This window comes from Balaenoptera borealis, assembly GCF_965194805.1.
Source record: "Balaenoptera borealis genome assembly, chromosome: 17".
Taxonomy (NCBI): Eukaryota; Metazoa; Chordata; class Mammalia; order Artiodactyla; family Balaenopteridae; genus Balaenoptera; species Balaenoptera borealis.
This window is the reverse complement of record NC_138876.1, coordinates 8950952-8977587: the sequence shown is the minus strand read 5'-3', so window position 1 is coordinate 8977587 and position 26636 is coordinate 8950952. Positions and strand designations below refer to the sequence as shown.

The 26636-nt window shown below is 49.9% G+C and overlaps 1 protein-coding gene across 1 annotated transcript in view; it reads right to left on the bottom strand.

Moving 5' to 3' along the window:
* Nucleotides 1-26636, bottom strand: part of KCNQ3 (potassium voltage-gated channel subfamily Q member 3) — a 304476-nt gene that overhangs the window by 48853 nt on the left and 228987 nt on the right. Inside the window, 7 exon segments of the mRNA XM_082363767.1 lie at nucleotides 1774-1868; nucleotides 2809-2904; nucleotides 4633-4743; nucleotides 6142-6297; nucleotides 11454-11626; nucleotides 15594-15720; nucleotides 17475-17565. Coding sequence (XP_082219893.1) covers nucleotides 1774-1868; nucleotides 2809-2904; nucleotides 4633-4743; nucleotides 6142-6297; nucleotides 11454-11626; nucleotides 15594-15720; nucleotides 17475-17565 — 849 coding nt within the window.

Below are 26636 nucleotides of genomic sequence, written 5' to 3'. Positions count from 1 at the left end.
ATGGGAATATAAATTGATACAGCCACTATGGAGAACAGTATGGAGGTTCCTTAAAAAACTAAAAATAGAATTACCATATGATCCAGCAATCCCACTATTGGGCATATACCCAGAGAAAACCATAATTCAAAAAGACACGTGCACCCCATGCTCATTGCAGTACTATTTACAATAGTCAGGTCATGGAAGCAACCTAAATGCCCATCGACAGACGAATGGATAAAGAAGAAGTGGTACATATATACAATGGAATATTACTCAGCCATAAAAAGGAACGAAATTGGGTCATTTGTAGAGACGTGGATGGATCTAGAGACTGTTATAGAGAGTGAAGTAAGTCAAAAAGAGAAAAACAAATATTGTATATTAATGTATATATGTGGAACCTAGAAAAATGGTACAGATGAACCGGTTTGCAGGGCAGAAACAGAGATACAGATGTAGAGAACAAACGTATGGACACCAAGGGGAGAAAGTGGTGGGGGGTGGTGGTGTGATGAATTGGGCGATTGGGATTGACATGGATACACTGATGTGTATAAAACTGATGACTAATAAGGACCTGCTGTATAAAAAAATAAATAAAATAGAATTCAAAAATTCAAAAAAAAAAAAAATCTGGCAAGGTGTGGTCTATTTCAGAAGCCCAAGTAGTGAAAAGATCATGGGCTTTGGAGGCCTCTAGACGTGGCTGACGCTGGCCAAAATGACCAAAGTTCCGGAGCCCCATTTGGCTCATCCGTGAGAGAAGCCTGGTGGTACCGACCACCCAGCCTGTCTCCAAGGATGCACCATGGGCCACTGTGTCAGAATCAACAGGGGCGCCTGTGTGAGGTGCTTTAGCTACTCTAACGTCATTGAAATTGCTAAAGGTGGATGCAGGATCTGGTGTTTACAGTCCCCCACTGATTTTAACACACCTTAACATTTGAGAACCTCTGACTTATTTCATAGGATGCCTGTGAGAATTAAATGAAATGTGAACTTGGATTCCAGGAACCTATTGGACATCCAATAAGTATTCATTACCCTCTCCCTTTTCATAGGTGCTGGCCAGGGACTTCCCTGGCGGTCCAGTGGTTAGGACTCTGCGCTTCCACTGCAGGGGGCACGGGTTTGATCCCTGGTCGGGGAACTAAGACCCCACAAGCTGTGTGGCGTGGCCAAAAGAAAATTTAAAAAAAACAATAAAAAAAATAACTTAGGTGCTGGCCATAGGAAGAGGTTTTAATTTTTTTTTTCCTGAAGGCTTTCGTTTAATCTCCCACCTCTGAGAACACAAAACAACATCTCTGGGCCCCCAGAGAACCCCCCAGCTGCTTCTTTCCCGTGCCCTTTCCCCCTGTCCAGAGTGGTCTCGGGGTGCAGGCCATGCGCAGGTGCTGGGGCCTCCAGGACCGCCAGGGTGGCCCACTGCACTGGCTGCTCACTTCCTCAGCCACTAATCCTGCTCCAACATTGGCCCGACCTCCCCTTTCAGCCACTCCACACTGTCTAGCTGGAAACGCTGGGTGACACCCTGGGGTCATCTGGGGAGCTTTAAAAAATACTGATGCCTGGGCTGCAACCCTGGGGATTCTGATTGAATCAGCCCGGGTATGGTCTGGGCATTGGGATATTTTAAGCTCTAATGATTCTAACTTGCAGCCCAGATTGGGAACCACTGCCCTGAAGGACGCCCTCCGGGAAACCGTGAAGGCCACAGGCACAAATACAGACCCACGGGAGGGATGGTCAGTCACGCTCTGAGCATTCAGATGAGTGGCCACTTGCCTGAAGAACGGCAAAGAGACGACTGATTCATAGAACCTCCATGTCGCCACGAGATCAATCCTGTTGGGGTTGGTAGCATAGTACCTCCAGGCGGCCTGCGGAGGAGAAAAGAGGGGCAGGAATGACCTGGTGTCACCTGAGACTTTCACATGGAATCCCACAACATTAAAACAGAAAGCCCTTGACACCTAAGTGTAAAACGTGCAGTGAGGTCATATCTAGAGAAGCCGGATTCTTGGCTTTCTGTAGCTCCTATGGGAAGAAGACCTTCCTTGACCCCATCATCTCGGAGCTATAATTGATGGTGTGGGGTGTGCAGAGGTGAACTACAGTGGACGGGGGACGCGGGTGCTGGGTAGAAGATCCCTGAAAGGAGCAGGGATTACTCTCTTTGCAAGATTCCTTGAGATTTCTCAAACAGGTAGGAAGACAAACAGTCTTCTGTGCCACTTCTGTGCATTTCCCGGTACAAGAGACAGCCCGGGAGATGAGTTTTAGATTCTAATATACTAGGTCTTCTGTATACCATGATGGTTTGGGGTCTGCGAAGATAGAGCAGGCTCTTAGAGATCAGCACTGGCCTAGAAACTACAGTATGGAGGGTAACATCATGTACCATCCTGTATCTGACCCACAGAGACACCCGCTCCAACTGGACACGAGTTCACGAGTGGGTGGTCACGCAGACACTCAGTCCCAGGCAGTTAGAGCCAGAACGCTCTCTCTCTTTTCCTATTCTCTGCGCTCCCAGTGGCCCATAAAACCACAAAGCAGGAACTTTCTCTGAAGTGAAAGAGGAAACCTTCTGCCTCTCCCACCAACGCTCACTCTGGTCCCCAACCCCCAGCCCACGGTTCGGGGAGAGAGAAGGATGGAGAGCTGGCAGGAGACCAACACCCACTGCCGCCTGGCTGCCTACAGACACACACAGAGAGACAGACACACACACAGAGACAGAAAGACACACAGACACACAAGCAGAGGCAGCTACCCGGGATCTGAGTCCCATTCCAGTTCATCCCCAGGCAGACAGACCTGGATGAGCTCAGCAGCGGGCTTCCTCCTTTTCTCAAAGTGCTTCTGACGGTGCTGTTCCTGCACCTTGAGCGCCAGCCCGGACCCCAGGATGCCCTGAAGGGAGAGGTCAGGCCCTGAAGTCAGCCCCACCCAGACTCTCCCGGAGCCCCCGCCCCCCCCACCACCGCGACTCCCAGGAGCAGGACAACACTGAGCCAAGGGGAGGAGGAAAGATCCCTTCTTTCCCTTCCAGGGAGTAGGAGCTGGGTTAAGTGGAGCCTTGAAGCCAGGGCTTCCTGACTCTGCCACTTCCCAGCGGTGAGACCCTGGGCCAGCCTCCTCTCTGCTGCATCTCACTTTCTTCCACACGGAAGTAGGATAAAGGTACCTACCTCATAATTCTGTTAGGAAAAAAAGTGAGATAATGTAATAGGAACTGCCTAGTAAGGAGTAGGATGCAGAATAGATTCCCAGTTACTATTAAGGGAATTTAAAAAATATTTTAGTTGCTTGAATTGTCACTTGAGGCTTTTACTCTGGCTGGAATCTCTCTGAATTGTGATCTGTTTTGATACCCAGGTCGGACTCTCATATGAATTACACAGGTAGGAACACACCCTTTTCAAGTCAAGAGAGAATTCAGAGACCAAGTCGCACCCTCACTGCCCCTCACCTGTTATAGATAAGGAAACTGAGAATCAGAAAGGCCATATGCCCAAGGTCAAACAGCTTAGGAAAAAAATAGACCAGGTAGGGCTGCAGTGGACAAAGAACATTAGCAACCAAAGGATGGGAGGTGAAGGGCAGGGAAGAGGGTTTGTTACACAAGAAGGTTCTCTTCAAGCTTTGTGATTAAGAGCCAGGCTTGGAATGAGCAGACCTGGGTCCCTGGCTCCACAACCCAAAAGGCCTGCGACTGTGGAAACTTCACTAACCCAATTAAGCCTCGGTCTTCTCATCTGGAAAATGGAGATAAATGTAGTGCCAAACTCCTAATGTTGTCACAAAGATTAAGTGAGATGGTGTAGGTAAAGCATTTGGCATGAATCTAGTACACAGTATGTTCAACAAGTGCTATCTATTATTATTGCTGTTATTACACTGATGGGTACTGGGCTTTGGGGAAGTTACTCTATCAGGGGTCAAAACTTATTCTTGAGGGAAATGCATTTTTTATATAAACCAGTAGTGACAGGGCAAGGGAAGGGAACTCACATATACAAAGGACCTGCTATGTGCAAGGAATACATGGGTGAAAGACATAATCTCAGCTCCCCAGGAGCTCACAGTCTTCTGGGCAGGCAGATTTGGAAATGTGCAATCCCAGCATGGGGTCTGAAATGCCTTTACAGAGCTATGCCCAGAGGAGGGAAGGACTAACTCAGCCTAAAGAAGGCAGCATTGAAACTGGGTCTTGAGGATAAATAACAAGGTCCTACTGTACAGCACAGGGAACTATAGTCAATATCCTGTGATAAACCATAAGGGAAAAGAATATTAAAAAAAAGAATGTCTCTATGTGTATCATTATGAGTCACTTTGCTGTACAGCAGAGATGGGCACAGCATTGCAAATCAGCTATACTTCAATAAAAAAAAATAAAAAAAAAAAGAAACTGGGTCTTGAAAGAGGAGTAGGTGTTTGGGGGGATCACTCCTGGCGAAGGGATCAGCACAGCCTATGGCAGAGAGACGGGAAACCATGCTACGGGGATGGTTATTGAGTTGATAGAGCTGGAATTCAAGATACGAGACGATGGAAGATGAGGCTGGAAAGCAGAGCTGGGGCCACGCGGTGAGGGATCCTGCCCGTCACACTAGGGAGAACACCCGAGATACTCACCGCTGGAAGGGCAAAAAAGGAGACGCCAATTAAGGAAAAGGTGGCTGCAATCAGACGGCCCTCCCACGTTTTGGGCGTCTTGTCTCCGTAGCCAATGGTGGCCAGTGTGATCTGAAGAGACAAGAGTTCAGACACGCGGCTTCCCAGGGAGAGGAAATTACTGATGTATCAGCTGAGCTTCACCTATAAGCCTTTGTACTGACCGGGGTGCTGTTCCCGTTTAGAATCAGATTCCCACTGGAGGGTTTCCCTGGTGGCGCAGTGGTTGAGAGTCTGCCTGCCAATGCAGGGGACACGGGTTCGAGCCCTGGTCTGGGAAGATCCCACATGCCGCGGAGCAACTAGGCCCGTGAGCCACAACTACTGAGCCTGCGCATCTGGAGCCTGTGCTCCGCAACAAGAGAGGCCACGATAGTGAGAGGCCCACGCACCGCGATGAAGAGTGGCTCCCACTTGCCGCAACTAGAGGAAGCCCTCGCACAGAAACAAAGACCCAACACAGCCAAAAAAATAAATAAATAATAATTAAAAGTGCTAATAATTAAAAAAAAAAAAAAAAAGATTCCCACGGGAGAGAAGGTACTAAGTACCAGCGAATTTATATGGGAGCCTTGAGACCACACCTGTTTCTAAGTTAAGGATTTCCTCCCTATAGTCAATCAGTCAACAAATATTTCAATAATTGCAAACATGTGTATGTGACACACTTCATGTGTATATTTGCCTATGTGTGATTTTGTGTATAGCCATGATTCTAAATATATGTGCTCTTGTGGGTATATTCATATGTATTGTGTGTATATGTGTGCATGGCTAAGGTCTGTGTCCATGTCTGTCCTGGTATGAGTTGAATATTCCTGTGTGTGTTTACATGTGTAGGTTATCAGCGCACATGTACTTATAAACATGGAAGGCAGGCTTTCGGAGCAGTTAAGAGTTTGGCTTCTAGAACCCAAATGCCTGAGTTCAAATCCCAAGTCAACCACTAACTGGCTCAGAGATCGTCCTGGAATTAGTTACTCAACTTCATGCCTCAGTTTCCCCATTTTTAAAAGCGGGCTGATAATAAGAGTTATTTCAGCTTAAAATAGATTTATAAAGTGCTTAGAGCAATGCTTTAGTACCACATGTCCTGTGGGTGTGGGGCTGTGTGTCTCTAGGTGTGTTTGAGGGTCTGGGTACACACATCTACATCTGCCACTGTGTCTGTTTGCACAGAATGGCCTGGCTGATGACAGCCTACGATGAATGAGGTGAGGTCCCTGAGTGACCATAGGCCCAGACTGTTTGGAGCTCTGACTTCTTATAAACACTATGGAAAAGCCCCTTCCAAGGGCCTCCCCTGCAGGGGGTGTCTCCCAGGGGCAGGTTCAGAAATGGAGGAGGCCTCCTCTCCCCTGTGGCTGCAGAATGCAGTTGCGCGACCAAGCGCGTCCCTGCCACGCCCTCCATCTCTCTCTGTCCCTAACAGCCAATCCTCACTGGGCAGCCTTCAAGGTGGTGACTCACCAGACCCCACCAAAGGGCATCCGCGTAGGTCTCAAACTCCTCTTTCATCTCTTGTCCTTGGGCATCCACCTCCGGCACATCTTTCTCAACCAGGTAGACGAGAAATGAAGAAAGGATGAGCGTCAGGAACCCGATGTACCAGGCGGTGATGAGCTCCTGGGAGAGCAAGCAGAGACAGGGAAGGGGTCAGTGAGTGGAGACTGGGTGGAGGTTGGAAGCAGACACACTGGAGCTGGAGTCCAGGTGTACCAGCTCTGTGACACGGGCAAGTTACTTACTTTCTCTGGTCCTCATCTCCCATCACTGTAAAATAGGATCAGTAATATGGTCATTATTTTCATCATTAACAGAACAAGCGTATAGCTCTAGGAGGAGAGGAAGATTTCTGTGATCTCTACATCACAGCTCAAGGGCCTTCCCCTGGAGGCAAGAAGGCAGGAGGGACTGGCCACTGCTTCTGAGACAAGGCTCGGGACTCAGGAGACCCCACCCTATGCAGGACTGGGCAGAGCAAGGACAAAGTTCAGTTCTGCTGGGACACTGACGGACAGCAAGGGGGAGCTGTCCTGGCAGAGCAGACGGAGCTGTGGACAGGGCCCCAGCCCCGCCACTAACTGACTGTGTGACTCTGGGCAAATGACCCCTCCTCCCCAGTCTCAGTTTCTTCATTTTTAAAATGAAGGGACTGGACCAGAGAGTTCCAAAAAGTGCCACAGATACTTCAAATGCAGATAGGTGTTTTTTTATGTGAAGTGGTCACCTACTGATTTAAACCATATTACACGTTAGCATAGATTACACTAAAACCTATTATTTCATGGATATTACTGCATGATAGAGTAGGACATATACGTAAACAGGAGAAAGCTGATTTAAAGGAAAACATTGAGGAATAGTAAGGATGGTGCAGAGATACGGCAAAGATGGGCAAAGCATTGAGGTTTCAAACATCCTAACCGTGACAATCCCTGAGGTGCTTTCTATGTCTTTCATTCTATTCCAATTCCAAGGGTTACTGTGGTTACTGTGGTAGGTTGGGCAGAAGAAAGTCAAAGTCATGGGCGAACACAGTCTGGAGATTAGGACCGTCATTCCTGCTGAGTCATCACAGAGAATGAAGCTGTTCGTATCGATGGAGTTCATCTATTTGACCATCTGCGGCCAGTCAGCTGGCTTTCTGGGTGAATCGCATCTCGCTGACAGGGCTGCTTTCTGCCTGCTTCTGTGCCTTTGTTCACCTTGGTCCTCTGTCCTCCCTGTCCCTCCCCATGGGACCAACCAGAGAGCACTGAGTCATCTTCAGACTCACGTCATCTCCATTATGAGAGCTTTCCGGATGTTTGCTCCCCCCAATTAGAGCTAGGGTTCATTTCTAGCTTTCTTTCAAGGCCTTCACTATTTTCTAAACGAACTTTAAATCTCTAACACTTTCTTACGCTCATTTGCTTAGAGGCCTGACCTTCCCCACAGCGTCACGTGCACAGTGCACTCGTGTGAGTTTACAGCAGAGACAGGTTAGCTGAGATGCTGCAGGCAATCCAGCCGGCCCTTCCCCTCCATGAGTGTCTGCCCCGCCCGGGGTTCGAGAAGGAGAAGATGAATTGGACCGTCCTTCCCCAGTGGCTGTATGAGCATGACCCTCTTGCTCTGTTAAGTGTGGTTCTAGCGTGCCTAAGCTTTTTCATACCCTCTGGCCCCCAAGGGCAAGTCAGAAGTTTCATCTGGTGCTTAAGCAGAGAAACAGCTGTCCATGCGCACACAGAAGTACTGGCTGTGTGGGATTAAGAGCTGGTATAAAGGTCGTCACTGAGGAGTGAAATGTGTCCCCACTCTGTGCCTTGCAGTCGTCTCAAAGGCTATGCAAGGTAATTCTGCCTGGAGGCAATCTTCGCCAGCAGTTCTGTGGCAGAACCTGTGGCTGCTCGCCGACATCCACGGGCTCCTGCCCATGCCTGAGCCCCGCTGCAGTCAGGTGCGGGCTGAGGGCCTGGGGTCCAGCCAATGTGGGGGGGGTGATGGGAGCTACTTCCTGCCTTAAATCCATTCTAGAGGATGCTCTGGGCCCCCCTTCCCTTGCCTTGGTGACTCAAGGCTCATTTCCAAGACAGATGAGGACCACCCAGCCCACATCAGACACTGTGTGAGTGAGAAGACACCCACAGCTTTTGTGCTAAGTCACAGAGACTCCAGGGCCTATTTGTTCTGGAAGCAGAGCCCGGCCGAGCCTAACTTTAGTAAGAGCGTTAACTTTAAAGTCTAACCCTGTGTAACCCTGTATGGGCCCGTCACTCTTCATCTCTGAGTTTCCAGGGGAATCAAGCATGGAACTTGGCCCAGAGAACACGTTTTCTGAATGAATGAATGAAGAAATGAATTGGTAAGTGCCTGTTCACCAGGCTCAGAGAAGGAACTGGTCTAAGCTCTTGCAGTTAGTGAATGCTGGACTCAAATCCAGGTAAGTGCTTACCTCCTGAACACACTGCCTGCCCCGGAACTGAAGGCCAGCCCTATAACCGCTCTGCAGCTTCGGCACAGTGAAAGGCTAAAGGCTCGTCTAGTGGGACTGTTGCGGGGAAGGATGGGAAACAGAGCTTGCCAAGCAGTTGTTTTGTCTGCCGTCGGTCTCCTACCACATACATGATTTCGTCTTGAAGTTCTGCCCGCCTGGCATCAGTTGTGGGGTCTGGCGGTGGCGTGGACCATCTTTTCCCAGGAATGACATAGCAAACATCCAACTGTCATCTATTCTAATCTGAGGGAACACAGGACAAAGACCGTAACCAGACATTTTTAGCCCTGATTTCCACTGGAGCTGTGAATCAGCTCAGCTCCGTGGAGACAAGTCCTCTGATAAAAGATAAAATAGAAGGTCGGGTGAAGAAAGAACTCTGAAAAGAAAGCCCTGAGCTCCCCGAGCCTGTGGCCAGAAGTGGCACAGATGGGGAATAAAACATGTATGGCAAGAAACTGCATCCTCCAGTGAGAGACTCCGGGTGTTTTAAATTTGTATTTCATTTTCTTTATATATTTACTTGTACGTTTGTGAAGAAGAGCATGTCTGAAATAATCCATGCTACCATTAATGAGCACTTATTATTCACCAGGCACTCACATGTACCTTTTCTTATGTGAGCCGCTGGAAGGATTCACATTTTAACCACTGGGGAAGCTCGTATAAAGACAGAGCAATGTTCTTAAAGTCTTACGGCTGGAAGGGGGCAGAGCTGAAATGTGCACTGAGCCGCTGTCTGACTCCTAAGCTCCTGTTCATTGTACGATGACATGCCGGCACATCTGGGTGTGTCCCTGAGCTGGAAGAACCCAGGAGTTAGCTGTGTGGAGGCATTCTGGGGTTGCCCAAGTGGGGATGGCACGCTGCTATTAACACATATAAGGAAACCTCTGAGCTCCCCGATGGCAAGTCGCCCCAGGATCACTGCCGTGGGTGCAGTTCCCCAGAAGCAGAGCCTGACACAGAGGCTCAGGCGCATGTGACGATGGAGGGAGGGTCTCGGGAGAGAGGGAGTGAAAGAAAGCAGACAGGGCAGGAGAAAGAGCTCAGCAAGGATGTGGTCTCTGCTGGAGCCTCCTTCAGCCTGATCCCACGGGGAGCTCTGGAGTGTGGACTGCACCACAGGGCTGGTCCCAACACAAGAAAGGTACTTGTGTCAGCTAGTCACTGGCGGTGTGCTTCCCTGATGTGGGGGAAGGAAGGTGAGAACAATATAAGCTCCCGGGCAAGGCAGCGCTCCTGTACGTCTCCAGAGAAGGGGACAGCTAGGAATATTAGCGGCTAACTCTCATAGCAGCTGAGGGCTGAGCACATCCCTCCCGGTAAAGGTAGCCTGGTCAGGGCACCAACCGCGTCCATTGCACCCACCAAGCCTGGCACAAGAAGATGCTCTTGTAGTGACAAAGGTAGCTTTGGCTTTATCCCCTGAAGAACACCCATCCCAGGGGTCCTTCACTCCGATTTCTCCTGAACTGGCCTCGGAGTGGTTTTTCCTGCCACTCAGAGGTTCTTCCTTCATTTCTCCAGGGTCCAGCTGAGGCAGGGATGTTAACACAAAGTGCTACCGAAGGTCTGGGCTAACAATAGGAAAGAAACACAGGGAGGACGGCAGAGACAGCTCCAGACACGCTGGACTCTGCCTGCCTGGGTTTCCACACCTGCTCCAGCACGTGGGACTCTGGGAGAGATCCGGCCAAGTCCCACTCATCCCAGCTTCTCATCTCCCTTGGAGAGGCAAGAGCCACCACGACCAGCAGCAAATCACTGAACACAGGCTCTGAAGCCAGCCTGCCTGGGTCTGTGATGGTGGGCAGTTCACGTCCTCTTTCCAGATCTGCTTCTTTAGCACTGAAATGGGGTAAGAACAGTGCCTGACCCTTGGGGCGAGCTCATCTGTACCAAACACTAAGTTCTAGGTACTGTGCTTCTGGCTACATAATAACAATAGCCACTGAACCACATCAGTGAACTGGGTGTATTCTAAGTGCTTTTCACCCTGAGGTGAACGCATTATCATGTCCATTTTATAAATGGCAGGAGAGGAGACCCAGAGGGATTACAGGAAATCTCCAAAGTCACATCAGTAGAGTCTGGATTCAAACCAGTCTGCCTGACTCCAGAACCCTTCCCTCCCACCCCATGCTGGTTTGCATTAGCTCATTTCATCCTCTCAACAATCCAGAGGTACAGGCATTATCAACCCTGCTTTAGGAATGAGGAAAAACTGAGGTCAAAGAGGGTTGAGTGGGCTTCCCTGGTGGCGCAGTGGTTGAGAATCTGCCTGCCAATGCAGGGCACACGGGTTCGAGCCCTGGTCTGGGAAGATCCCACATGCCGCAGAGCAACTAGGCCCGTGAGCCACAACTACTGAGCCTGCGCGTCTGGAGCCTGTGCTCCGCAACAAGAGAGGCCGCGATAGTGAGAGGCCCGCGCACCGCGATGAAGAGTGGCCCCCACTTGCCGCAACTGGAGAAAGCCCTCGCACAGAAACGAAGACCCAACACAGCCATAAATAAATAAATAAATAAATAAATAAAGAGGGTTGAGTGACTTGGCCAGAGTTGTTCGCATTTGGTGGGGCTGAGACCTGAGCCCAGGTCTACCTGCGTCTGCTGGCTGCAGCTCACCTGTGTGTGCCTCTCCTTCCTGCTCCTCCTCCCCCTCCCCATCATCGTCATCATCATCATCAGCGGTGGCAGGACAACCACCCTCTGGGGACGCTGTCAGGGAGGAGAAGCCACGGACGGGCCTAGGCGGGCAGGAAGCCAGCGCGGTCTGGCCCCTTCGCAGCGACACTCACTTTGCTGTGGGCGCAGATGGCCGAGCCCAGGAGCTTCCAGGTGCCGCCCCTCCGATCCATGCGAAGCATCCGCAGTATCTGCAGGAAGCGCAGGCTCCGCAGGGACGTGGCCAGGACATTGCCCTGGTTTCCCACGGCAACCACCGGCACAGAAGCAATCAGCACGAAGATGTCTGGAGAGAGGACAGAGGGTGGCAGGGGAGAGGGGAATGGAGGTCAGGCCAAGGCACGGGAGCCGTCACAGGCAGTGTCGGCGGCAGACGAACACGCGCTAAACGCTGCTGTGTTAAATCGTGACGTGGACCGCGCAGGATTCGCGTTCTCCTGTGACAGGGGAGGAAACAGGAGCTCTGAGTGTGAATGCCCTCCTAGGGCCACGCGGCCGGATGTGGCCGACTGGGGATTGGATGCAGGAGGCCTGCTGGATTCCAGCGCTGACTCTAAATCCCAGGGAAGTGATGCTCCAAGGCCCTCCAGGGGTGGCACTCGGGGGTCCCTCTCCGGCCGAGAAGGGATCTGGGTTGCCCAGGTGGTGGAGGTGAAGCCTGAAGCTCAGACGCTGCTTTACTGTGGGTCTCCCCTGCAAACAGCCCCTGAGACAGGGACGCGGCTGTGGGGGATTTAATGAGAAATGATCTCAGGAAGCAGAAGTGAGGGGAGAGGGGGGCGGGGAAAAGGCCAGTGCAAGGGGTGCTGTCAAGGCCGCTGCTGGAGCCTCTGAGCTGCAGGCAGAACACCTCCCACCATTGTCCCTCTGAAAGATGGGAGCTGGGCCATCTGTCCACCAGATCCTGTTCCCTGCCGGCCGAGGGGGTCATAACGTCCCCACACTCGCGACCTGCACTGCCTGTGACCTCCCTCAGCTTCAGAGAAGGCCCTGGGGTAGACTGTGGGAAAAGATGGGGCCCACCCCAGCAGTGGGGTGCTGCTGTCAGGAGGTGACCTAGAAACGTCTACCAGAGCTGTGACTGGAAGCAGAGGCCGAGGGGATGGGGCGCTTCTGAAAGGGCCAAGCTGGCTCCTGAAGTTAAATGGCTGAGGACGGAAGAAAGAGGGCCCTGGTCTCTTTCTTATTCCCTTCAATGCCCTGCCCCCAGCTCCCGGATCTGTTATCTCCCCACTGTACTGCAGTGGGCTAAGCAAGTAAAAAGGATCCCATGATCAAGTAAGTCTGAAAAAAATTCAATTAAACAGGTTTTGCTACTGCAGGACTTCTCAGAGCCTTTAATATGCTAATATGCCCTGTGGCTCTCAATTTTACCAGTGAAGTCCAGCCTTTCTCAAAAGATTTTGACCTGTATGAACTGTTTTTGCTTTTTTGTTTTGTTTTTTTGTTTTTTTGGCAAGAGCATCAGGATTCCAAGGAACACATTGTAGGAATGTTTATCCACTGGGCAAAGTCCAAACTTCTGAAAATTCTCTGTGATCCGGCCCTTGGGAACCTTCTAGAAGCATGTGTGGTTTGCTGAGCCCACAGTGTTCTCTCACACCTCTACACCTTTGTTTGTGCTGCCACCCAGCTTGGATTAGGCTCCTTGATCTACACCAGGTACGTCTGCCAAAAAAGCTGGCACCCCTTCCACCATGTCAAAGTATCTCCCAGGTGTGCCTACCGTTTGGGAAAAAGTAGGGCTCAGACACCTGGATACCAATATGTCTATATCCTTGGCCAGGCTTCTCAGTCTATCTGTGCAAAGATACCCATTGATCACGTTTGTAAAAGAGAAAACAAAACCTAGGTGCAGGGTAAATGTGACTTAAGTTTATGACACTCAGGACAGCAAATTCGGGCCCAGAGGGACCCATCCACACCCAAAATGGCAGGGTCTGAGGCTGCTTCGAGTAAGGAGGCCATGATATGTGTGGACGTGATAACCATCCTCTTGTCAGACACACAGAGAAAAGCAACATTTCCCACAAGGGCCACGTTACAGGAGTAGTTGAGAGGAGTAGAACATAAAATGCAGCAACATCAGGAAAGAAGCCAGCAAGGATGGTGGATGCTGAGGTCCAGCCTTGTCTCTCCAGGAAGGCCGGCAGGGGGACGTGATCTGGGGCTCCAGTACAATCCTGGAATAGCGGAGACAGTTCCACGGGGAACGCCCCTGTTCCGAGGGGCCCGGGTTCCATACGCTACGACATCCTCTAACTTGGCAGGAACCTCTGAATTTGGGCACCGTCGATCACAAAGTCATCTCCCCCAACCCCTGCCAACACACACACACACACACACACACACACACACACACACACACACACACACTGGATAGGTCACCCCAAAGAAGAAAAAGAAGTCAGCTTAAGACTTGAAAGAAAGACAAGGAAAGAGGAAGGGGAAGGAAAGTTGGGGGTTGCCATGGACTGAATGTTTGGGTCCTTTCAAATTCATATGTTGAGTCCTAACCCCCTGTGTAATGGCATTGGGAGGTGGGGTCTTTGGGAGGTGATTAGGTCATGAGGGTGGACCCCCCATGCATGGCATTAGTGTCCTTATGAAAGAGACCCCAGCGTGCTCCCTTGCCCCTTCCATCATGTGAGGACACAGCAAGAAGACAGCTGTCTAGGAACTAGGAAGTGGACCCTCACCAGAACCCAGCCATGCTGGCACCCCCATCTCAGAGGTCCAGCCTCCAGAACTGTGAGAGATAAATTTCTGTTGTTTATAAGCTACCCTGTCTGTGGTACACTGTTATAGCAGCTGGAAAGGACTAAGACACGGTAGATAGACATGGAAAGAGGACAAAGGAAGAGAGAAAAAAAATGTGAAAAAAAATCAGTAACTACAAAGTTCTCCAAAATTGCACGTGTGCACGCGTGCGTACACACACCCATCCTACTTGCATTCAAAATTCTGTGCAATAAACAAAACCCTCTGATTTCCAACCTCAGCAGCAAATGGGAAGAAGGAAGAGAGGCTTCAGCCAACAGTGAGGGTGGTACCTGTCCTTTGTGTGAGGCAACCTGCAAACGTGGCAACACGGCCCCAGGAGGCACGGAGAGGACTCAGCACCTAGGACAAAGGAGGGGTCCAGCTCTTCCTCCCTGGCTGGGTCATTCGTACCCACAGGGCTGTTTCCAGTCCCGGCAGGTCACTTTTTAAAAGGGGAGTGAGGAATAAGCAGCAGCTCAGAGGAGAGGGTCTATGATGCTAAGAAGATGGGTTATAAGATGGAGTTGAAGCCGCTAAGCACATTCCTCCCGATGAAAGGAGACTGCTGGAGTGGAGAGGAGGAATAGGATGGCTGAACTCGAATATCTGAAGAGAGTCAGAGGAGTTAAGATGGAATGAATACCCTCGAGAGGTGGTGAGCGCCCCGTGACTGGAGGTATGCAAGTAGAGTCTGGGAGACCACTTAAAGTTTGCTGCAAAGGGGGCTGGAGCATCAGACAGGAGGGCATCTTCAACCAAACGCTTTTGAAGGTCCCTTCCAGCCCTGACATTCTGTGATCGTCTGACTTTAACCATCCCTAGGAAGTCGAAGCTCCAAGACTCCTAACCATCACTGCAGGCAGATTTCGTCCTGTCACTGTATGATTTTAGTAGGATCTTCAGATGGGACATGGTGGGGTGCACCAATAGGTGTGTGTGTGAGCTTCCACCTTCTTTGCTATCAAAATGCCTACACCTGGATGGAGGGGTCTCCGTGACACCTCCCCAAAGCAAGGTGGGTCAGGACACAGCATTATGGTGGCGAGGGGGGTCACAGGTGCTAGATTCTTCCAGACTGGGTGTTAGGATGGAAGAATTACCTCTGCGGTCCTACAGAGGTCATTCTCAACCAGCAATGGTGTCCCGTCTCCCATCCCCACCGTGGCCAGTCTGGAATTGCAGGGGCAATTTTGGCCCAGGGACTGGAGCTGCTCCACATCCTGCCATGAGCTGGCTCCTTCACGACCCAAATGCCAAGAGTGTCCCCCACCCGCCTTAAGAATTCCTGCCCTGTGGACTCATTATAAAGAGAAGCCACGGGGGCAGGAATTCCACCTGCTGGAGGATTGAAGGGAGGGTCGGAGGCGGGGACAGGCCCCCAAGGCGCTGCATGGTCTCCCACAAGAACAGCATCTGCTTAAAATTGCCTCAGAGAAATAATGCACCAAAAGAAGGGGATGAGGCACCCCGGGCTCGGGGTCAGGGCTTACCCAACATGCACAAGGGCTTCCTGGCAAACTTCAGTCGTCCCCGCCAGCCTTTGTATCTGCAGCAACACCCAGCAGCCCAGATCCTCAAAGCAAACTCGGCTCCGAAGATGAAAATAGCAAATGTTTCCTGCGTTGAAGAACACGTGGAGAGACACATTAACCGGGACCCAGCTGTCCAGAGCTAGCGATTTCTGTCCGGAAGTTCTGAAGAGCTGGATTCCTGTTGTTGCTGGTTTGGTGGTAGAGGGGGCAGGACAGGCTGATCACCTCCATTCAGTTTGGGGCAGTTCCTGTCTTCACTCTGATGTGCTAACTGTCTCTAACATTAACCCTTTTTTTCTCTGTTTTTCTTCTAATGGATCATTAAAAAAAATCCCTTTAATGTACTGAAAAGCCCCCAAGAAGTTCAGTTGGGTTGAAAGGAGAGGAATCAGTGATATTGCCCAGCCGGTGTCTGGTCCCTGGTATTGCTAATCGTGGCCAATGGTCACTGAGCACAGCTCCTGGGCCAGGCACCACCGGAAGTAGTTTATAATATGACCCTCATCTTGTATTTTGAAAAACCGAGGCCAGGCAAGGAGTGGCTGAACAAATGTCTCAAGGCCAAAAGTGGCAAAGAAGGCACCCCAGGCAGGCGATCAGGCTCTGAGCCCGCGCCTGTCTCCGGGACAGCGGGTTTGCATCTTCCCGTCAGGACCATGCTATGGCGTCTCCGGGACATCGGGTTTGTATCTTCCCGTCAGGACCATGCTATGGCGTCTCCGGGACAGTGGGTTTGCATCTTCCCGTCAGGACCATGCTATGGCATCTCCCGGGACAGCGGGTTTGCATCTTCCCTCCTGAGCCTCCTTTGTGGATCAGATGGAGACACCTTTGCCTCCACTGACCTCCCTGGGGCCCTTGGGGAGTTGCAGCAATCCTCGAAACTTAGTTCCTGGAACTGGATGTCTTCCCAGGAGTCATCTGCTCAGGTCTTAGCTTCAGACCTGCCCTGTAGACTGTCAACACCTGCCCTTGGAAGGAACCTGCTGATTCCGGCACCACGGACACGTGGTTAGCTCAGTGGGGGGCAAAGGTTCTGCTATTTCGTAAACCCTGATTGGGGGCTGGCATCCCTTCCCTCTGCAGAGGGCGGGGCCTCCCCCTAGAGAGGTGGACTGATCCTAACCCAGGAAGGTGTGGTCATTCAAGGGGCCGCTGGCCTGTGCTGCCCGGGGCTGCAGAAGGATCCAGCCCCTCCTGGGAGCCTCCTCCTGGCCGGGTGTGGAGGCTGCACCCAGCCTATCAGCATGTGCTCCTCACCATACATTGCTACATATTTTAGGTGAGGATGGGAGGAGACTGAGTCAGGGTGTTAGGTAACTTGCCCGAGAATTCTAACTGCACGCTCTCTCTGCCGCACCGCGGGATACAGACTGGAGAGTAAAAACAGGCAGAGGCCCAGAAGGGAGGACCTGGAGTGCTCATGCAGAAATGGGATTTGTTGCTTGGCCTTGAAGGAAGAGATCCTCAGGGTTTAGGGCAGAAAAGCAGAGGAAGGGTTGGGACGAAACATGCCTTTGTGTTACTGTCAGAGTTGGGAAGCTGTATTTGATCATTTAACCAGTGGGTATTGGTGTTTGCTTTGACTTTGTTTATGTCCCCTTACCTCTAATCTGGAATAACACATACCAGCCATTCCCTGTGCCAACTGTGCCCCCAGCAGACCTCATAACTGATCCACCAATGCTTTCTCCTGGGCCTGGACTTGGCCAGAGACTCCAGGAAACCAAAACCAATTGGGCAGAATTGCACCCAAGGGCCTCCTTGTCTTCATCGTTGGAGGTCCCACCAGAGGATCTACCCCCGCAGCACAGCACCACGGTGCACGCGCCATCTCACCAGCAGCAGAAGCCAGTCTCCCGAAACAGTCTCGTACTCCCTGAAGGTGGTCAGGACGGCCAGAATCAAGCACCCAAGGACAATCAGGAACCTAGAGGGGAAGGAAGAAGGAAACTAAGGAAGCGTCTAGTCTTGGACTGCGCCGAGGCAAGACTGGGAAGGTGTCAGACGGGATGAAGCTACAGCATCCGTTAGACATAGGTGTGTGCTTTATCCGTTATCCCACGTAACCTCATAACACACCTGAAAGGCAGGTAGGAATTATTGCTCCAGTTAAAGAAAACAGGGCTGAGAGAGGTGAAGCAATGTGCATAACTTTTACTTTACCAGCTAGTTAGTGGCAACAGTGAGAATTTGAATTAGATCATCGGGTCCCAGCCCTGGAGGGCTGCAGATGCCTTGAAAAACCAAAGTTACCGCAAGCTTTGCTAAATCAACGGGAATATGAATATGTTAATAATGTGTCCTGCACATATAGGTCTATGTTTTTCAAATATATGAAAACATTCTTAGAATAAAGACAAATTCATCCAACGATTGATAAATTCGGTGATGGCGTCTGTCACCATATCTTCATATTATTTTTTTTTTTACAGTCAATAGTTACTAAAGGAAACAACCTCTTTCAATTGGGGGCCTTCAGAATCGTTTTTGAAATTACCAAGTGTGCTTCATGCTAGAAAGAAGAGAAGCCACCGTGATGCACAATGCTGCTCATTGAAAAGTCACTGAGAGCTCATCTGGTTCACGCTCCTGCCTCAGGCAGAAGCTAACTGCAAACAATCCTTTAAGATTATTATATTTATAAACTCCCTGTGTGTGAAGGGGGTGATGGTGGTGGTGGAGGGACAGTGTGTGTGTGTGCACGCTTCACTGTTTCAGCAAAGAAAAAGGGTTCTCCCTCGCTCTTGGTGGAGAGTCTTTGGTTCAATGGTCAGCACCAGGTTCCCTGGGTGTCTAAGAGGGGAATTACAAGAGAGGGTCCATGCAGGAGGCTTGCTCACATACTCCAAGCTCTCCTGCTCTATGTAATCTGGCTCTGTGCCCTGCTAGGTTCCAATCCATGCTTTTTTGGTTTGTGTAAGTGGGTACCCACTTGTACATTCATTCATTCATTCATTCATCCATCCATCCATCCATCCAATATTTATATGGCAGGCACTGGGGGACACAGAGCTGAAATTCAATGATGAATAAGCTGGATCCGTCCTCCTGAGCTCAGAGTTCAGACAAACAGGAAGCGATCTCATGGTGGGATGGTAAGGACCATGATGTAAGGAGGTTTGGAAATGTCTGCTCCTGGCCCTGGATTGGACCAGAGTCCTGGCTCCTCCGGCCCTTGGTGATCCTTCCTGATCACATTTTCTGATCAACAGCACTGCTGATCTGCAGACCTGAATCCATGTTTCCAACCCTGCCTATGAACCCAAACAAGATTTTCAACTCCCTCCTGTGTTTGGCCATTTTACTTTAAATTCATGACTCCTGATCCATGTCTGGAATCTGCCTACTCTTCATCCCAAATCTTCTCAGGTGGTGATGACGATGATGACGATGACAGTGACAACTGTAACAACGTCAACACCCACCACCACTCTTTAGTGAGCAGTTACTACATCCATCAGCTCATTTATCCTCACAACCGCCTCCCAAGGTAGATATGATCATTCCCATTTTAGCAATGAAGAAATTCATCAGAAGGAATCATTACCATCAGGATAACTGTGTGGTCGGTAAAAAGACCATACAGTTTGGAGTCCAAAGATATGAACTAGAAAGAGGTTCCGGTATGTGATCTTGAGAAGCTCACTGATTCTGGGAACCCCAATGATCACATCCATAGAACGAGGATAACGAACCTGCCTAGAGATCACAGTTATTGCGAGGACCACAGGAGATAATGGATGGAGAGTCATTTGGTCCATTGATTAAGATCAAGCAAATGATGCCTGGTGCTCGCCCAGACAAACACGCATCACTGGCCGGACAGGCTCTGGGAAACATGCTCTCAGACGATTCTGCAAGTCCACACTCTTGTTCTCTCAAGACTTGACTTTATTCATTCAAAGCCTCTGGAGATAAGAACTGGATTAGAATCCTCTTCCTCCTCTCATGCTGTGTCATCGTAGGCAAGTTACACAACCTCTCTGCATCCTGATTTTCTCATATGTAAAATGAGTCCAATAAAAGTGCTAGGGTTCTCAATTTTTCAATGATATAATCTATGTCATGGGCTTAGAAGAATGCCTGACAGATACTTATTAGCCTTCATTAAGTGTAAGCTATTATTTTATTGTGATTTAATATCAATGCCTCTTCTGTCCTAGGCAGAGAGATGACTTTAAGGATACAAACATGAATAAAACCTAGCCGTCATTTCTCCTAGTCCAGTGGGGGAAACAGAGGACAAATAATCACACGAGAGTGTGGTTGAGGTTATGATCTGAGTGTCCACCACATGCTTTGGGAGTACAATACTGGAAGCATCCCAGAGGCTATGGCCAAAGGGTTGGAAAGATATCTGAGGCTTAGCTAGGGTTGACCATATGTTCCATTTTATCCAGGACATTGCCCATTTTATGTGTTGACCTGGAGTATGGACCCTTAGGCATTGTGAACAACACGTGCATGTGCAGAGAGTTCAGAAGTTCATGGACACAAAACCCCATTCAATCTTCTCCTTTAGCAGGGGTGTGAGCCTTTTATGATCTGGCTTTGCCCTCCTCACAGCCTCGTCTCTTCTTGCTCTCCCACTCCCAGGCTGGCCATACTGAATCACAGCATTTCCTCAGATTCTCTTATCCTATCGGTGTCTGTCTCGATGCTCCTCTTCCCTGCCCACTCGCCACACATGCCCCTTTGTCGTCCTGCTGACACCTGGACAGTGCAGGTCATGGCTTTGCCTCCAGAGCCTCCCAGCTGCTGCCTGTCGGTTTCCTCACGTGATCCCTCCCTTAGGATCACAGAGCACCCCAAGGCATTTCTATTCCAGTACTGATCCTAACCCATTATCATTTTGTAATCGTTTGCGTGCACTGTGTCATAAATAAAGCACACTATCTTAACACCCAATTTGAGAATTCATCCTAGGGCAGGAACTGCCTTTGCCTAGTGAAACATTTTACTGATCCAGTTGAGGTGGAAGTTGCAACCCTAAAGGCACAAGACTGCTAAACCTCTCAGTAAGAAAAAGTAGCCAGAAATTGGAGATGGGGGTTGGTCTTGAGGGCTGGGAATGACAAAGAGGAGAGGATATGGCCACATGCTGAAGGGCTGTTAGGAACAAGACTGGCTAAAATTACAAGTTCGTGGCCCTGCAAAGCCAATCATCAACCATGGCCTTATGGAGTGGTTTTGTCTTTACCAGGCATTGAACATGGAGCTACAGCCTGTGGCCTGGGTAGGGATATGTGTGGGGAGAAGGGAAAGCTTGATGTTCCACAGCTAAACTAATTCAGGAGGAACAAGAGTCCTTAGCCAGATTCTGGGACTCGACCCACACTCTTGTACTTGAAATGTATGTGAATCTTGGGAAGAGTCTACGAGGTGTGTGCATGGTGACCATGCCATAAAGTGACCCCAAACGAGCCATGCCCTTGTATAATCCTCATACTTGAGTGCAGGCTGAACCTTCGACTTGGTTCTAACAAGAGATTATGGCAGAGGTGATGGGATGTCATTCCCTTGATTAGGTTTCATTATGTGGCAAAGGCAATGGGATAGATTCGTCTGTGATTATGTTACTTTAGATAAGACTCCATCTTAGCTGAATGGAGCAAGAATCTCCTGCTGGCCTTGAAGTGAGCTGCCATGTTGGGAAGGGTCTGTGAGGGTCACAAGGCCAGAAACTGTGGTGGCTTCTAGGACCTGAAAGCAGCCCTGCATGAAACCTGACAACCAGCATGAAAGTGGGACTTCAGTCCTACAACCACAAGGACCAACAGTCAGGTGAGTTTGGAGGACTCCCAAGCTCCAGAAAGGAGTACAGCCCAGCCCACCCCTTGACTGCTGCTTTGTGAGACCCCAAGAGGAGGGCTCAGTTAAGACATGCCTAGGCTCCTAACCCATGGAAACTGTGAGACGATTCACATGTGTTGCTATAAGCCACTAAGTTAGTGGCAATTTGTTATGCAGCAACAGAAAGCTAAGAGTGTGGATGGGAATCTGTACCAAGTGCATCCAGTTTTTATAGAGCCCCACCTCACCCCCCCATTCTTCAGATGATGTCTGGGCTGCACTTGTATGTTTGGTCTACGAGGCTCCACTCCTTGAGGGTGAACTATCTTGTTCCTCTCTGTATCCCAGTGACTATCCCAAAGCCTGGCACTTAAGAAGAACCCATATGTGTTTAGAGAATGGATAAAAACAATTTCAGAGATGAGCAGTTGCCCTGTGGTTGGAATAGAAGGCAAGGGATATAGGATGGGCCTGGAGGAACAAGCCAGAGTAGGGTATGAACAGTTTTGTTGGCCAAGTGAGAGTTTGGACTTTATTCTGCAGAAGATCTATATCTACTACATCTGTAGGTATAGCCATATCCATATCTGTATCATCTTTATCTATTTCTATATCCACATCCATGTCATCTTTATCTGTATCTATATCACCATCAAGATCCATATCCATGTCATCTATATCTGTATCTATATCATCGATATCCACATCCATGTCATCTATATCTGTATCTATATCATCGATATGCACATCCATATCATCTTTATCTGTATCTATATCATCATCAAGATCCACATCCATGTCATCTATATCTGTATCTATATCATCGATATCCACATCCATGTCATCTATATCTGTATCTATATCATCGATATCCACATCCATGTCATCTTTATCTGTATCTATATCATCATCAAGATCCACATCCATGTCATCTATATCTGTATCTATATCATCATCAAGATCCACATCCATGTCATCTTTATCTGTATCTATATCATCATCAAGATCCACATCCATGTCATCTGTATCTGTATCTATATCATCGATACCCACATCCATGTCATCTCTCCCTATATCTATATCATCATCAATATCCACATCCGTATCACCTATGTCTAGAAAGACTGCTCTCTGACAGGACAGCAGTCAGGAAGCTGTTGTCAAGGACTGACCTGCAGAGATGACAGGGGTTCCACGAGACAGAATCCTTCCGAAGTTTCAGCGGGACTTGTGACTGCTGGGATGTGGAGGCAGAGCAGGAGGAGCATCTGGAGGGTCGTGGGGTTGGTGGGTGACAGGGTGGACCATGTGGTGTTCACAGACTTCAAGAGTATGTGCCCTGGGGCCAGGACGACAGCAAAGGTAAGCTACGCTGCGCACCTGCCGTTTGAGGTCCAAGTGGAAATATTCAGCAGGCTGGTCGAAATTCAAGTCTAAAGCTTAGGGGAGAGGTTGGGGCTAGAGACCTAAGTCCCTTTCATCTCCAATTGTGATTTTAGAGCCAGGTGAGGGGATAACTCATCCTTAACCTGTCACCAAAACGCAGTTTCAATGTGGTTCCCATCTGGAGGGGGCATGCAGAACCGGGCTTTAGCCAGGAGAGGGCAGCAAACACCTGGCGGAACGTGGCACTTCCTGGCATCTCCAGGAATTAAAAGCACCGGCAACCTGGGGAATTTACTTGCTGGGATTTGAAAACAATTATTAATTTATAAAGCGAAAAGCATCAGGGAAGCCCTCTTTCACCTGAGAAGGGGAAACACCCTTTGGTCTCTTGCATAGTTCAGTTTATTCTTAAGATATGAACTTGATTTCAGACAGGAGGACCAGATTATCAGTCTCACAGATGGAAGCCAGATAGGTGTGGCTAGCCAGGGTCTTCCCTTCTCATCTTGTTTTGTCTCTCTCTCTCTCTCTCCCCATGCCTCACCAATTATTCTTTTACTTCCTCTGTCACTGTGGTTTCCTTCTCTGTAGCCCTGACTGTTTCCTTCACCCCACACTTCTCTCACTGCCCTCCCTTCCCTAATTTCTTTTCCTCTCCCCTCTGCTCCTCACCTAGCACTTCTCCCCCCGACCCCCCTCCTGGGACTTGCTGAAGTCTTGGGGAGAGTCAACAGCTGTCCTTCTGTCTGCAGGGTCCTGGCTGTCTTTGCCAATGAGGCCAGTTAAGGGCAAGGGTCTTGACATACCCTTAAGCCAGACACCATCTCCTACCCGCCTCTTCTCACCCGAGCTGGGCGTCCCCTGACAGGAACAAAGCCGGACCTGCTGGAAATCAGGACAAGGCTTCACAGCCAAATATCCTCTCCCAGGCTTCATTCAAAGTAAGCCCAAGAGGGTGAAAACTCCAGCACTTACTTGGTCGTTTTCTTAGCACATTATTTTCTCTTTTACCCCAGACAGCAGCAATGCCAGCCAGGGACATTGTCACCGTTATATCTGTGCCCCCATTTTACAGATGAGGAACACAGCTTCCAGGCTCAGGCAGCGGGGTCACCAAAGGAAGGAAGTGGGCAGCGCTGCTGGGACCGGACCCTGTGCTGAGAGCGGTCACAGGGACTTGGGTGAGACTCTGCAGGGAATGGGGCCAGGTTAGAGCCAGCCAGAGAGTGGGAGGGCTGAGGTTCACAGTTCAGCTTCTCCTCTCCTCTGGACTCCAGTTTGGGGGAGAAAAGCTCAATTCCATTTCCAGGTAGTCTCCTGAGACCCCGGCTGGTTCCCGGGTCCTGGTAGGCATCTTTCGAGTACCTGCAGCTCACCAAAGGTCCTAGACCGAGGGAGGAAGGTGGCGGTTGACCACTGGACTCTCCCCCCATCCGTGTGCCATCCGTGTGCCATTAAATCCCCATCCGTGTACCATCCGTGTGCCATTAAATCCCCATCCGTGTGCCATTAAACGGGCATGTGTAGAATCACGCTCCCTAGCCAGGCGCAGCAGAACTGACCCCCCTAACGTGCAGCTGTGCTGAGGTCACAGCTAGCCCACGTCCTGATCTTCAGCTACCACCCTGATCCTTGCTCTCCAGCAGAAGCTACAAGCCTTCAGACCACATCAGGATCCTACCGATCCCCCCATGGAAATGCCCCAGAGGTAAAGCACCCACTGTGTGTCAGGGGCTTTCTTATTCCCTCTGAGTCAGCCCCAAGGCCTCTTAGAATCTCAGTGCCCAGCCCAAGCGATTCTGAAGAAGCTACACACACCTGAGTTCTACGTCTAGCTCTGTTGTGTACTCATTGTAGGCACTTGGAGAAGCTTTTTCCTCTTCCCAGGCCTCAGTGTATACATCTGTGAAACGAGTGGGTTACAAGATCCAAAAGGCCTTTAAGGGAAGTTGTTGTGGGTTCAGGCCTCCAGCCCACAACCCTGGCAGGAGGGCCTGGAGGAGCTTTCAGAGAAGCACAGACTTGAGTTCAGGAGTTCAGATCTCAACTCTGTCCCTTACCACCTAGGAGACTGTTTCCTCATCTGTAAGTGGGAATGACCACAGTTCCTAATTCAGGGCTGTTGTGCATGAGAAGCACACAAGGCCATGCTCGTAGGCTATGTGACACCGTGCCTGGCACAGCACAGAGGCCAATTCGTGTTAGCTACTGCAGGAGTGAATTTGAGCTTGGATGGGTCGGGCCTATGGCTGAGTGCCATGTGGCTAATGGAACTTTTTGCCATCTCTTCAGACCTGAGATTGTTCTTTAGAATAGGGAAATCAACTAGAACTTGGAAGAAGCCCTGGCAAGAAGATGTCTGAGTGCCACCATGCCCTGCACCGTCTATACCAAGTCTGAGTCATCACTTGTCTATTTCTGCAGGGATCCTGGCTGTCAGTATTCTCAGATCCATCCAGCCCCCCTAAAGGAGGCCACATTTATTTTTGGGAGGTGGGAGGGTTGGAGTCTTCTGCCTGGGGACAGGGTTATCGGCCTTCCCCAGACCGAGCGGTTCTCTTCCATGCCTCTGACCCCCTCCACACTCACAATATCATCAGCTGAAATAGACAACAGTCCCAGTAACAGTGCCACCAACACGCCCTCTCCAGTACCCTGGTTTTCATTTTACACTTCCTGATAAAGGTGATGCTATCCTAGGGCTGGCAGGTCACATTCTTTTCCCCCTATAGGCTAGAGACAGGAGTCATGAGCTCTGTACTTCCGGCTCCAGCAGGACTCCTGGGCCACGCTGAGTGGCAGACACAGTGGGAATCTGAACCAAGCCCGTGGAGAGAAACAGTCCATTACTGGATGTTTCCTTTCTTCCTCTCCAGAACAAGCCATATCTCTGATACATCCTGAGATGTTAAAGTCAATCTGGTCCCCAATCCCCTCTCCCCATTCAGTGGCATTCATTTCATCATCTGCAGTGTGCTTCCCATGTGTCAGGCACTGTATTAGGGACTGGTGTATCTGCAAAGCCTTGTTATTGACAAAGCATTTTTAGTCAACATCCAAAAGCATTCCAAGGTAGCGGTGCTACAAAGTGATGTGAGGTTATATTTTAAGCTTCTTCTTCGTGGTGCAAGAATCCACCATGCTCCCCTGGTAACCAGTACCAAAAAGGAGAAGAGTAAAGATTTTGGAATCTAGTGTAACAGTCAGATCTTAAGATGACTCCAGTGAATCTTGCCTCCTGCTATTCACACATGTGGTTAATTCCCTCTGCAGAAAGTTGGCTGGGACCTACGGCTAGTTTCTAACCAACAGAATACAGTAAAGGTGGCATGTCATTTCTGGAGTTAGGTTATAAAAGACTGTGACTGCCACCTTGCTAGTAGACTCTCTCTTGCTGGCTTTTTTTTGTGGGGGGGCAGGGTGCGCTGTGAAGCTTGCGGGATCTCTGTTCTCAGGCCACGGCAGTGTCAGTGCTGAATCCTAACCACTGGACCACCAGAAACTCCCTCTTTTGCTGGCTTTGATGAAGCAAGTTGTTCATACCTCCATCTTGGAGAGGCCCATGTGGGATGGAACTCAATGTGGCCTTCAGCCAATAGCTAGCAAGGTACCAAGACCCTCAGCCCAAGAGCCTTCAAGGAACAAAATTCTTCCAATAACTACAAAAGGGAGCCTGAAAGAGAGTCCTTCCCCAGTGAAGTCTTCAGATGAGAACCCAGCCCTGGCTGACACCTTAATCACAGGCTTTGTGAGAAACCCTGAGCAGGAGACCCAGGTAAGCCGTGCCTGGATTCCTGACCCACAGCAACTGAGATGATA